Here is a 14,220-nt window from a genome sequence, read left to right as displayed (position 1 = left end):
TCAGTTTCAAGTCAGCTCTAATACGGCATCATCGAATCCACACGGGAGAGAAGCCTTACGAATGCCCTGAGTGCAGGAGGAGTTTCAACGTTAGTTCCCACCTGGCTAGAAACTAAAGGATGCACCTCAAAGAAGCAGCACTTGAAGCCGCGGAAGGTTTTGGGGACAGTGCAGCCTGTATTAGACGCCACCGCAGAGCACCACGGCCATACAATTGCACAGACTGTGGGAAAGATTTTTGCCGGAGCAGAGATCTCGTGAGCCATCAGAGAATCCACATGGGAGAGAGACCATATCTGTGTAGTGAGTGCGGAAAGAGCTTCAGCCACAAATCCAGTCACAGGAGGCACCAGGCAGGAGGACACATTAGCGTAATTGCCTTGAAGTGCGAAACTCTTGGGAGTTGAAAGAAGCTCTCTGTTGGTTCTTAGAATGAGCTCCCAACAATGCTGCATGTAGACAAAGGAGTCATTTATTACACACACACACACACACACACACACACACACACACACACACACACACACATATATATATATATATATATATATATATATATATATATATATGTAGAAATTCTACATTGGCCTTGTTCACATATAATGATAAACCACGGTGTGGTTTGTTGCAGTATGGTTTGTTAGTGTCTGAACCCATCACCTCAAACAAACCATGGGTTGTTAAACAGCTACAAATCACAAACAGAAGACATGGTTTGTTGTTGGTTTAAGAAGTCTGTCTTTTTTAAGCCATGGCTTGTTGTAATGTCTGAAGCCAGAACTGAGGCTTATCCCTGGCTTGTTAGTGTAGCTGTTCACCCTGAAACAGAGGATCTAGTAAAAACAGCCTGAAAATGAAACAGCTCTGAAGGAAGAGTTGCCAGAGAGAAACAAGCCCGAGATAGGGAAAACAAGTCATGGTTTGTATGCTTGTTTATTCATTACTGAAGCAACAAACCATGGTTAACCTAAATCAGGTTAAACTAAATAAATTTGTTTGTTGTTCATATTTTTCTAGAGAATTTGTCTCTTTACCTAACTTCTTTTCAAATTAAGCTTTAGGATAGAGGCCTGGGAAGTTGGTGGGGATGCTTATAAAACTGAAGAGCAGCAGGTATGAAGACCCTCCCCATTGATATTTAAAATATAATAAGTGCAGGGAGGACTGACAGCTATTGATTTAGAGAAAGCCCTGATTTCTTGGAAGATCTTGTGCATATTGTATCACACATTGCACCTGACAGTAATCCAGTTAGTCCACCTAGAAACTTGGGCATAGAAGGGGTTCAGCTGAAGCAAGGTGCTGATCTTGATTAAAGATGTTCAGATTTTCTTCCCATGAGAGCCCCCTTGATATGAGAAAGGGGTCCGCCTGGTTCTTCTCAAGAGGCTAGACGACAGGTTTTATTCTGGTTGTAGTTTTAAGCTTCCATATTTTATATTTTATGCTGTATTTTGTGGTTTAAAATTTTGTGAGCCGCCCAGAGAGCTTCAGCTACTGGGCAGCATAGCTGGTGACAAAGCAAAGTGCTGCCCTCCAGCAAATCTTTATCTGGACTCAAAAGCATGGTTCTGTGTTTTGGAGTTCAGATCCTACCTTTGCCTTGTATTTGGGTTCTTGGGCAAATTACTTTTCTGTTAGTCTCACTAGTTTGCTATATGGGAAATGAGTGTTTTGTGACCAGCTATGCCCACCATGGCAGACATTTAAAGACTAGGCATGACCCACCCCTGCCACAGCAGCTATTTTGTGAGAGAGCCCACGACACTCAAAATTTTAAATGTGCCCACCCGAAGGGTGCCATCTTTCCCCCTCCTACAAGTTGTGGCACCAGCTGCAAGGGTGTTGCTGTGCTATGGGACTTCCCTCTATCATCACTGTATTAAAACATGAATCTATTTGTTCGGGGGGGGTGTATTAACAACTAGACTAACTTAGCTTGCACTCAAGCCTTGTTTAGCTCAGAATAGACTCAAATGCTGCCAGTGCAGAAGCTACTGTTGGCACTCTTGTAGCAGTGAACGGCTGGTGGGGAGACTGGGTCATGGCCTGTCGGACACTTCCTAGGCGTAACCATATATCAGCCTGACCTGATAGCAATGTAAAGATTCCATGTTTGGGTTGCTGCCTTTGCCAGGATTAGGATGCCAGAGTGAGTGCAGCCACTGATTTTTCATTGCGACTCTAATTTTCAAACAAATGTTACAGCTCGTTACAACTAAGCAGGTGGTTGTCTTTGTACGTTCCCTTTGCATTTGGGGGCAATGTCTCTCACCGCCATTTCTTCACCTGGAGAGAATGCCTCTTGCGTTAGCAGCCAGCCAGCGAATTCAGGAACTCCTGCCCCAGGACTCCAGTGATCTAGTCCAGTAGTGCAGAACCTTTTCAACTCGAGGGCCGAATTGAATTTCGTAGAAGCTTTTGGGGGCCACATTCCAGTGAGTGGGCTGAAGGCAAAGGAGGCGGGCCCAAAGTGTCAGCCTATTTTAGTTTAAAGCTTTTACAGCCAATACCTAACCCCTTTAATTCATTTTAATTTCATTTTATTTTGTTGCTTTTTTTTAAAAAAAAAAATGTGTGCGCGCCTGCGCTGCTGGCTTTATCCTGCACAGGATATTTGTACAGTATGTTTTGAATGTATTATACAGCACCCAAAGAATTTTGATTATTGGGTGGTTAAAAGTAAATAAATAAAATGAGAGCGGCATTGCCTTTTAGAATGGGGTGGATGGGGGTGTCTAAACAGAAGTTGGAAACCACAAAATGATCAATGGTTGGGGCCAAGGAAGTGGAGCTAGGGGAAGGGGTGTGATCAACTGGGGAACCCCAGAGGCTGAAATTCTGAGATTCTGTGCACCTTGTTATGAAGCAGAAGTAGAGTCCCATCTTGCTAGAGTAGATGGAGGGAGGGGAGTAAAGGTCTGTAGCTCTGCGATGGGAGACACCGCTGTATCTTTGGGCCAGATATGTCAGTTCAACAGGCATATCAAGTAAACCTACTGAAATTCCTTCTGCTGTTAAAGGTGCAGGAGCCCCTGTCCCCTTTTGGCCTACTGAAGTGTGAGTGAATGCACATAGGGATGGTATCGACGTGCATTCGCTTAGCTCTGCACTAAGCATGCATGGGTTAGTCTGGGGACCTCTCATCTCCAAAGTGAGAATTATGCCTCCCTAAACCATCAGGACAAAGACGAGAGACCACTTAGGATTGGGAAAGGCAGCCCTTGTCTAGGTGACTTGGGCCTTCCTTTGTGAAGGGGAGCCAGCCCAAATGGTAGAGTGTTCACCTCATATATTAAGAGGCAGTGACAAATCCCCACCACCCCACACACCTCTCTGCATTCTCCAGCCCGCCCTGGCTGCAATTTTCCCTTCCTTGACAAAGATAAGGGGCCTTCCCTTTTCTCACACCACTCTTGTCAGGCTGCTGGGCCTTGTGCTTCTGGCCCCTCAAGCTCAGAAGGCTGAGATCTCCCTTCTGTTCAGAAACTGACATGATGTTACCTTCACGCCAGACATTTTGGGAGGAAGTGGGGTGAGGCTGGCCTGCAGTGAGGGGATTCCCTCGTTCTGTTTTGCCTATGAGAGGCTACAGCAGTGAGGCCTGCATAGGTGACACTGGACATTTTTATATTTTTCTTTAGCATGCTTTTAAAAAAAAGCATATCGTAAATTAGAGTTGTTTGGATATAATCATAGGCTTGGCTTGTGCTAGGACTCACAGGTATTAGCAAATATACTGTTAACTATTATATTGTTGCAGAAAAAAGCATCCTTCACACAAATGTTTTCTGATAAAACTGTTTATTCACATTTTTAAAAACCCACTAGATAGTTAAGTCCCATTCTGCAACTGGACTAACTCTAAACCTAAATTGGTGTAATATCTTTGTAAGAGCTAAGGTCCTGGACTGTTTTGCCAGTGCCACTGGGTTTGAAAGGGTAGTTCTATGGCTGCAAGCAAACATTTGCCCCAAACTGATCCTCCACCTTCCCATTCTTTATCCTTTGCAATACACAGTGACAGAGGACACACACAGGCCAGATCTACACCAAGCAGGATATGACACTTTGAAAACTGTATGTTGAATGTGTTCTGGGCCCCAACAGTTGTCACTGTATAGTGTAGATCCTCCCACAGTGAAGCATTCATTCAAAGAATGTTATGATTCCATCCTATGAAATCCTTAGGAACAAGCATAATGTGTCCTGCTTAGATATAGAAAACTTAAATCATGTTGGTTGAATATCACCTACTTAGCCACTGGTTGAACTGCTGTGATGTCATAGAATGTTTGCAAACATTCTAACTGCTCAGAGTGAGGATATCAGCAACAGAACAAACCAAGCCATATCAGTGCATGAAGTAAAAGGTCAGTTAAAAAGCTCACATCAGAGACAAGGGGGGAAATGGGGAGGCAGTAGTACTGAGTAAAAAGGGAGACAGCAAACTAAGAGGTCAAGTGGAGGAGAGCCTATAGTCAGGGCTCAAAGAGGGGGAAATTAGGAAAGGATGAATGGAGAAGGCTGAGGCCTGAAGAAAGGGGTTATAGGAGTCAGGGATTGATCTAGAAGGAAGAGGTCAGGAGTAAACAATGTGGACACCAGTCCTTGGGAGAGGGGTGGTGTTTTGTTGACCAGAAAGGAGTGGATAGGCAAAAGATCTTTGGTGGATGGATGGCTATAGGCAGTAAGCAGCATAGGGAGAAGGGCCAGAAGATGACTGTTTTATATATTGAGTTGAACCAGCCATGACAGTGGCTGCACCTCTTCCTTGTTCTGGGGGGGGGGGACCCCCAAAGTAGATAGTATCAGCAACAAAAAAAGGAAGTAAGATGCTCCCTGCCTAAACAAACAGCAGAACATGCAATATGCATAAGAGGCCAGTGCTACAAGCATTCTATATGAATGACCGACTGGAATGTTAACTTCTTAAGGCAGATCTACATGTTAAAAAGGGTGGCACTGGGCCGAGGCTGCTGAAAAAAGGCGTCTCTTGTTGAGTCAGGCTCTCTCCTCCCTGCCCCATGGCTCCTTACTGTGATGCTATAATTACGTGTAGTGATGGGTGAACATGCATATCCCAAATACATTTGTTATCTCCTCAGAAAGTAACAAATTCATCTGTATAATCTCAGATGGAAGTTCTCACTTAATTTGAGATACTATTCTCTATACACAATTTTCATGCATGCACAATATCAAATTGCGCCTTGGGAGCTGTCGTTTGGAATTGCATAATGTGTCACATAATGCATCACCATGTTATGTATGCTTCCTGATTGCTTGTTTCGACATGGCCTTTTTTCATAATGTTTACTTGCTGTCGCCCATCAGTATATGGAGGAGAGAGATATGGATCAGCATATGGAGGTGTGTACAACCTATGTGGTTGTTTCTTCGAACATGATTGGTTGTGGAAAGAGTTCAAGTGTGGACTTTTCCCTAAAAGGTTAAAGTGACATCACCACATTTCCTCCTGAAAGAAAAGGGTTAAACCAACCAACTCAGCACATGCGCAGAAATTGCCATAGTTTAGATCCAGACTGCGCATGCTCCTAAGCTCACAATCTACTCTGAAATAAGTAACAAACTCATAAGACAACAATCCAAGCTCCTTACAAAGGTGAGCATTATGAACATGTGAGTTTTGACCAACAAGCTCATTAATTATGAAATTCGGCAGCTTCTCTAATGATGTGCATTTCCACAGCCGCAAACTTATGTTGGGGAGAAGGATGAAAAGCACATTGTAACATCAAGACATGGGGTAAGAGTCAGTGTGGTCTAGAGGCTAGAGTTCTGGATGACAAAGGAGAACCAGGTTCTAATCCCCACTTGGCCATGAAGCTCCCTGGGTGTCTTTGGGCCAGTCTCTGACTCTCAGCCTTACCTGAGTCACAGGGTAAAGTGTTGTCATAGAATCATAGAATAGTAGAGTTGGAAGGGGCCTATAAGGCCATCGAGTTCAGCCCCCTGCTCAATGCAGGAATCCACCCTAAAGCATCCCCGACAGATGCTTGTCCAGCTGCCTCTTGAAGGCCTCTAGTGTGGGAGAGCCCACAACCTCCCTAGGTAACTGGTTCCATTGTCATTCCGTGTCCTGCACTCTGGGAGGATCGAGAAGAGATCCTGGCCCTTCTCTGTGTGTCAACCCAATTTTGGGTCATCTGCAAATTTTATAAGCGTTCCCTGCACCTCCTCATTGTGAGGGTAAAATAGAGAGGAGGAGGAGGATGTATGGGATCCTTGAAGGAAAAATGGGATATAAATGTAACAAATAAATAATACATAAATAAGTTGAACTAGATATTACAGGAGGAGAGGGTAGAACTTGACACAGGGATGCCATTTGTAACGCGTAGCTCCAACCTTAAACAGATATGCATGTTGCAACAGGAGTCTATCCTTGGATGAGTGCCTTTCTGGGGCAAATATTCAAAACTGTGAGCATTCTATACATACACCTGCAAAAGGAGAACTAATCCATATTTGACACCACAGGAAACTTGAATCCTGCAGTCTGAATAAATGATATAGCTGGAGTAGAGTTGCCTCCACTTGCTAATTTTGTACATTACAAAATTGAGATTCCCAAAGAATTTTGGTGAGGAAGGGACTGGAGATAAGTCAGATGACAGACATAAAGAAGGAGAGAGAGTAGCATGAGAAAAGGAACTAGAAAGCCAGTGAGGGCAGAAAAAATGAATTTCACATAGCATTAAAATCATGTCCCCTTCCTCAAGGAAAATTCTGGCAAGCCACACACCCCATCCAGCTCCAAACTTTTTGGCTTCTGTGTCTTAACAAATTCTGCTCACATGGTTCCACATCTCTCTAGGCATCAACCATTAGAACCAGGCATTTGGTTTATTGGCTCTTTGGTTTTTAAAATGTATAGTTTAAAGTTTAAACCTAGGATACCAACTTCTTACTTGTACCAAACGTTGCAGATACCCTACAAATAATTCACTCTAACTGGACCGACAGCCACTGCCTGCCGCGTGCTAATTTAACTGCTCCTCTCTTTGCATCCAAAGCTTTTTATCCACTCCACTTGGAGGCAGAATGCACAAAGCCCTGCCTAGAAAGAAAAGAAAAATCAACATTCTGGGCCAAGAAAAGCAGGATTCCGCTACCTTTGCTTAGTATATAGATTTACATGTATTTGATTACTAGGCACAATTGATTCTGTTTCAGCTAGTCGTGGAGAGCTCTATGCAAAGATCTATGCATGGAATTGAAATCCTGCTACCTCTGCCTTAGGAATCCTGCCCAGCCCCTCTGAGATTCTGTCAGTGCATCTCCACAGCATTGTGGGATAGAAACCTTGGGGGAACACAATCCAGCCAAAGTTACTTTCAAAACACCATTGACCAGGATAAGTTAAGCACTCTCCCCCACTGCAATCAGTAGGGCTTAAAAGTGCTTTTAGTTTGGCTGGATTTCTGCGGGGGGGTTTTTGTTTTTTTAAAGAAGGAAATCATGAGATTCATAGGATACTGAGTGCAGTACCTGCTACCAGTTCCTGCAGCTTCAGGCTATATCATGAAGACCTGCTTTTAAGCCACTTTTCTATGAGACACTAAGAAGTCCCTCCACCTCCCTCCAGCCCACATTTCCGACCACTTTACATCATACCAACCCAAGCTTTCAAACAGTTTTTCGCTCTAGAAAAGCCAGGCCCAATGCTGGTGTGTATAAATAGCCATGGCCGTATAAGGCAGAGCCTCAAATCTGGCCTGCCTGGCATCCCAACCCAGTCCTCAAATGCATAACCTCAAATCTGGCCTGCCTGGCATCCCAACCCAGTCCTCCTGGATGCCGCAGTTGGCCATACCCCTTTCCTCCCAACCATTTGCTATAAGAAGAGCCTGGATCAGGCCAAAAGTCTATCCAGTCCAGTAGCCCACCAGCAACAGTGATCAGCCATATGTCTCTGCAAAGTCCACAAGCTGTTTAAAAAACAACAACATTTATATCCCGCCCTCTGGTAAAGGAATGAGCACCTGCTCATGAGTATTTGGAAAGGAAAAGCTGTGAACAATACAGACACACACACACACACAAACCCTCCCATTTAACGATAAATACATGTATTGCGTACTGCAATCTGTGTTCTTGGTACAATCACTCAAGAAAAAAGCCCCCAGATACACAAGTTGCTCAGCCCATGGCACCAGACCTGATTTTAGGAAACATAAAGATCTGAAGCAGCAAGTCAGTATGTTTTTTAGGTTTCCTTCCTTTTCCAAACCCACATAGAATTACATGATTTCTCTAAATTCACATAGCCGGACCCTTTGCAGGGAAAAGCATAGGCGAATTCAGCTGAGCTGTTGACCAGTCAAGAGAAAATGTCCTCTGGAAGAAATGGGCAATTGTAGTGTTTCTAACTCCTGAGGAAGCCATTTTCTTTTCATCCCTCCCCTCCTTACTACCCCTCCTTTTTGTCCAACACAGTGTCTATATACTATTTTCCCTAAAAGGAAATTATTTGCGATCCTCCAATTCCAAAAAGGGACGCTTTCCGCTTTGCTGTGGCTGACGAGACTGCTGAAGCACGCTGCCTGTTGTACGCAACACCTCGGCCACAGACACCACAGCATCGACCATGGGATGGAGGATATCCCTGGTGCGTTGGAGCTCGGCCTCAATCATGTTGAGCTCCTTAATCCTAATCTCCCTCTCCAGCTGGCTGTCCCTGGCTCTTGCTTCTCTATCCAACTGGGCCTCCCTAGCCCGGGATTCGCGGTCTAGCTGGGCCTCCCGGGTCCGGGCCTCCCTGTCCAAAAGCATTTCCCTCAGCATCGCCTCGCGAAACTCCCCTGCACTGATTTCTCCCCTCTCATGAAGGGCCTCCATAGTCTCCCAGGTCCTCCGGTAGTCGGTCATGATCTCATGCATCATTTCTTCGTGGGACCGCCTCTTCCTCTCCCTCATGGATGCCATTCTCTCTGCTGTTGTCAGGGGACGCCCTAGGGGATTCTCTCGCCTGCCTCGGCCTGCAAGGGAAAAGAACAGTTCTGGTCAGGCACTGAAAGACAGCTCTGCTTACTGCTCATTTTTGACCCATCACTCAGATCAGAGCTCTGACTCGCTGGCACAGATACAGAGAACAGCAAAAAGAGTGGGTGGCAGTGGCAAGACTGTGGTGCATTCTCTGCTTTTGTTTCAGTGTTTTGCAGAAGCAAGGATTTACTGAAGCTCACAGCCTTACAAGGCTTTACTAAGGCATTGTGGTGTAGTGGTTAGAGCAAGGTCCTTAATCTTTTTGGACACTCTTACAAAACTGCTATGGGGGTGGGGGTGGACTGGCCATTCATAAACAGTTGCTAAAGGGAGCATAGCTGGTCACAAAACACTCACCAGAGAGCAAACTGGTGAGACTAAAGGAAAAGTAACATGCTTAAGTACCTAAGTACAAGGTAGAGGTGGGGCCTGAACTCCAAAACACAAGACTACGCCTTTGAACTCAAATAAAGATGGCACAGGAGGGCAGCACTTCTCAGTATTCCAGTAAAAAAAAATATTAAAGGAGAAGAGGCAAGGAGCCGGGCAGGTGCCTAGAGAAGGATCTGTGGGCACACTGGTGCCCACAAGCATAAAATTGGAGACCCAGAGGTTAGAGAGTTGAACTATGACTGGGGAGACCCTAGTTCAAATCACCCAGCTACGAAGCTGTTGCGAGGAGAAAATTGGGTGGAGGAGAGAATACTGTATGCTACCTTAATTCCCTGGAGGAAGGGGGGCATAAAAATGTAATAAATAGCAAGCCCCCACTCTTTAATATAAACTTTAATATGACCAGAGGATCACTCTATAATCCCTGGAGGCTGGGGTCCAAACCAATGTCGGCCTTAGAGTAACATATTAAATCTCTGCAGTACCTGTGTAGATCAGACGGCCTCAGGAGATCAATAAACAAACACACGAGAGACAATAATTTTGCTAGCAGGTTTTTTTCTGGAGGTGGAGGGAAGTGAAACCATTGTACTGACTTGTCAGTCATCTGATTTTCAAAGGAAGAGGACCAAAAAGATAAATGATTTTAGCTTAAGATCTAAAGGCTGAGGGCAGGGGATGGGGGATGGAGAAAAAAACAGATGCCTTCCATCCCTAATGGAAAAGTCAGAAATTTGGCAAGAAATTGAAGTGGGAGGAAGACTCTTACAAACAATTTATTTTAGAAATGATCATCTGTGAAATATTAATTGCATTAAAAGGATACTCCTTTGTGGGCTTTTCCTCTAGAAATGCATGGCTCAGTCAACGGGAAGTCACAGAGCAATCCTACACTCCTCTACTCAGAAGTAAGCCCCATTTAGTTCAATGGGACAATCCCAGGTATAGGATTGCAGCCTGAGTCACACTGAAGTCCCATTCATTTCGATGGATCTTAAGTACTAACTCTCACTGGATCATGGTCACATTTCTTCTGTTTCTGCACAGTACTGTGGAGGTTTTAAGCAGTAATATATTAGGGAATTGGATTGTCCCATTCAGCCTAATCAATGCATCACCATTTTGTCATCTATATCTATACTGTCTATGGATCTCAGGCTACACCTTATTCAACAAAAACTTTTTTGTGTGTGGCTATTAAACACTGCAATGTATCTTTAATAAGTGATTGTCTAATTCAGCTAATTGCTAGTGGTGCAATGCAGTTAATGGTTCTTTTAAACATATATTTTAGCAATGTCCAGTAACTGATTCTTTTGGGGAGGAAGTTATTAAATAGATACATTTTGTACTGGAACAGTCTTTAATATTTACTGATGTGCATGCTCTTTTAAATTATTTACCTGCTTCATGGAAATTAAAGAATGGTCAGCATAAATGGATTTGCTGTGCCCTCTTGACAGCTAAAAGACTGATATTACAACATTGGAAGGATAAACACTTGCCTCCTATAATGCAATGGATAACACTTCTAACATTTGAATGGGTGGCATATAGATACCACCTTGAAATGGATTCTTATTTGGATATCTGCTCTGCTTTTGTTTAAGCCTATGGATATTTGTTGTTGTATTTTCAGATCTATGCATTTTATAAGTATTCATTGCTATTGATATTTAGAAAGATTTGTTGTTTATTCGTTCAGTCATTTCCGACTCTTCGTGACTTCATGGACCAGCCCACGCCAGAGCTTTCTGTTGGCTGTCGCCACCCCTAGCTCCCCCAAGGTCAAGTCTGTCACCTCCAGAATATCATCCATCCATCTTGCCCTTGGTCGGCCCCTCTTCCTTTTGCCTTCCGCTTTCCCTAGCATCAGCCTCTTCTCCAGGGTATCCTGTCTTCTCATTATGTGGCCAAAGTACTTCAGTTTTGCCTTTAATACCATTCCCTCAAGTGAGCAGTCTGGCTTTATTTCCTGGAGTATGGACTGGTTTGATCTTCTTGCAGTCCAAGGCACTCTCAGCATTTTCCTCCAACACCACAGTTCAAAAGCATCTATCTTCCTTCGCTCAGCTTTCCTTATGGTCCAGCTCTCGCAGCCATAGGTTACTACGGGGAATACCATTGCTTTAACTATGCGGACCTTTGTTGTCATGTGGTGTCTCTGCTCTTAACTATTTTATCAAGATTTGTCATTGCTCTCCTTCCAAGAAGTAAACGTCTTCTGATTTCCTGTCTGCAGTCAGCGTCTGCAGTAATCTTTGCGCCCAGAAATACAAAGTCTGTCACTGCCTCCACGTTTTCTCCCTCTATTTGCCAGTTATCAATCGAGCTGGTTGCCATAATCTTGGTTTTTTTGAGGTTTAACTGCATACATATATATGTATGTATATATTTTTTTTAAAAAAAATACTGTTGCAGTCAACATAATATTGTTTGCTGTAGGTTCCTATTTTCTTATATGAAATACGTGTCTTTTAGAAGTAAGTCCCACAGACTTGGTTGGGGCTTTCCATCAGGAGGTAGGTACAGAAATGCAGTTTTGAAGTAGTAAATGAAGTTTAGGTTTCATAATTCAGTTCTGCATATATTTGAGGTTTCCCTAACACTTCTGGGTTTTCTTTCCTGGGCATGATGACAAATGGGGGGGTCCCCCCTTTATAAGGGGGACCGATGTATAAAGTTATCTTTATCGCATAACTGCATCTGCCATATATGTGTGTGTGAAACTGCTGTTTCTGTGAAAGAACAATCAGCTATCACAGACACGAACTAGGCCAAGGTCTGCAACATATGTAACATTTGGATATAACATTAGTAGCACAGCACAGTACCAATCTTGTTCTTTCTGCTTGGAAAAATGTACATGACCAAGCATCATAATAATAACTGTTAGTAGTAATTAATGTCACCAGTGGTATGGGTACATCACAGTAGATGAAACTGCTTATTGCTGATATTATATATCCTGTAATATTAAGCAATATAAGCAGAAAACGTCTAAAACTAGTGGCAGTGACTACCATGGGTGGTAGGTTTACTGTTACATGTCAGATAGTTTTATAATGGTTTTATAATTCCCTATTCCTCTGGATGTGTGCATGTATTGCAGAAGCACCCAGGATTGTGAACAAAACTACAATGTATACACCCTGGCAACATTCCTTGGTCAATACTGTATTTACTATTTCTGCTTTCATCCACAGAGCTTCTCCTTTTCTTCCCCTTCCAGCCAAATCCATTTACACTTTCCCACCCTTCTACATTTCCTCTGTCCTCAGCCTCTTCCTCTGTCTCCTTCCTTTTTCCTGCCTGCCTGCCTGCCATAGTATCCCACAGCCCAATTAATTTGCTAGGGTGGAGCTGAGACTGCTGGGAACTAATGCTGATTGGCTGCTCGGATGAAAATCTAAGCGACCGCCTCACCAAACACTTCCAGACCCTCCCAATCCCTGCAAAAAGACCCCAACCCTTCAGCTAACCTTGTGACTAAAATTGGCTGAACCTGGACACCTAGTGCCATATGGCTCTCCTGGCAAAGTGAGATGATGTGAGTAGCTTCCACAGCACTTAGCCAGGTTCCTCTTTTAAAACTGATTTCAAGTCTTCATTTTTCTCCCAAGGCACATCTAAACAGGGCCTCTAAACAGGAGAAAATTCAGGTCATGTCCTCACCTCTCCATGACCCAAGAACCAATCCCTACAGAGTGAGATAGGTTCTTATGGGTTCCTATAACTGATTTAGATAGAATTATAGGAACTGAGAGACCACACAAAAAGCCATGGCAGTAACAGGTCACTTGCTCACCAGTAACAGTGTGGTGTCCATCTTCACTGGGGCCAGCCATTGGTTGTCCACGTGAAAGCATTGTTTTGTCTTCGGAACATTCCTCCCCGATGGTGGTTTCAATCACATCTGGATGCGCTGCCAGCAGCTCTCGTGAGATCCCCAACGTTGGTTCCGTTTCCGTGTCGGTGTCAGCATCCATGCTCGAGAGGGTGTTCGGTGGTGTCATTTGGTTGCCTTCTTCTTCCGAAACTTGGGCCTCCATGTCTTCTGCATCTTCGGTTTTCACAACGGCCCGCATGGACCCATCCATGCCAGCCAGGCTTCGATTAGCTACGCCGTCCATTTCACCGCCAAACATCTGATCCAACTCTCGAAAGTAGCGGCAGGAAACCGGTTCCGCTCCAGCACAGACTTGCGCATCCTTGGCTCTCCGATAACTCCGCTTGAGGTCCCGGGCTCTGTTCCTACACTGCGAAGCGTTGCGCTCATGACCCCTGGCAATCATTTGGGCCGAAAGGTCCTCATAGATGTCGCTGTTTGGTGGACGGTTTTCAATCCACCTTAAAATCAGCAGTTCACCCCAGAGTGCAAGAAAATCTCGGGTTTCTGTCTCTGACCACACAGGAGCACGAGGCTGCAAGCGCTGGCGAGGTGTATGAGGCATTTCTGCTTTCACCTAGTCCACACAGACCAGTACTCAACTCCACACAGCTACAGCTCCTTAAATGCCTTAAAAGTGATAAACTTTCCTCCAAAGACCTAGAGGCCACCCCTGGAGGAAAATAACATAGAGATTGCATGGAACACAAGGGCACAAGAAGAAAGCCAAGATGGAATCTTTTGCACAAGCGAGTGTTCACATGAACAGTTGTTAGTCAGTAGTAACGTCGTGGGTGGAGCTTCGATCGGGACTTGGAAGGGTCTCTTTCAGACGCTTGAACTGGCCAATCCCCGCCCATAACGTCACATCCATCAACCCCCCCGAATGGTTCCTTTCAGGGAAGGGGGGCATCAGCAGACCAGCG

The 14,220-nt window shown here is 44.4% G+C and overlaps 1 protein-coding gene across 1 annotated transcript; it reads right to left on the bottom strand.

Annotated features, from left to right (window-relative positions):
* Positions 1-8,081: 8,081 nt before the first annotated feature.
* On the bottom strand, positions 8,082-14,142 carry LOC134395945 (uncharacterized). Its single transcript, XM_063122229.1, has 2 exons — positions 13,214-14,142; positions 8,082-9,005 (listed from the first exon to the last, which is right to left on the bottom strand). Exons 1-2 carry the CDS (start codon positions 13,857-13,859, stop codon positions 8,494-8,496), a joined length of 1,158 nt encoding a protein of 385 aa, XP_062978299.1. The 5' UTR covers positions 13,860-14,142; the 3' UTR covers positions 8,082-8,493.
* Between the last annotated feature and the right edge of the window lie 78 nt (positions 14,143-14,220).

This window comes from Elgaria multicarinata, chromosome 3, assembly GCF_023053635.1.
Source record: "Elgaria multicarinata webbii isolate HBS135686 ecotype San Diego chromosome 3, rElgMul1.1.pri, whole genome shotgun sequence".
Taxonomy (NCBI): Eukaryota; Metazoa; Chordata; class Lepidosauria; order Squamata; family Anguidae; genus Elgaria; species Elgaria multicarinata.
This window is presented reverse-complemented; position numbering and strand designations above follow the sequence as displayed.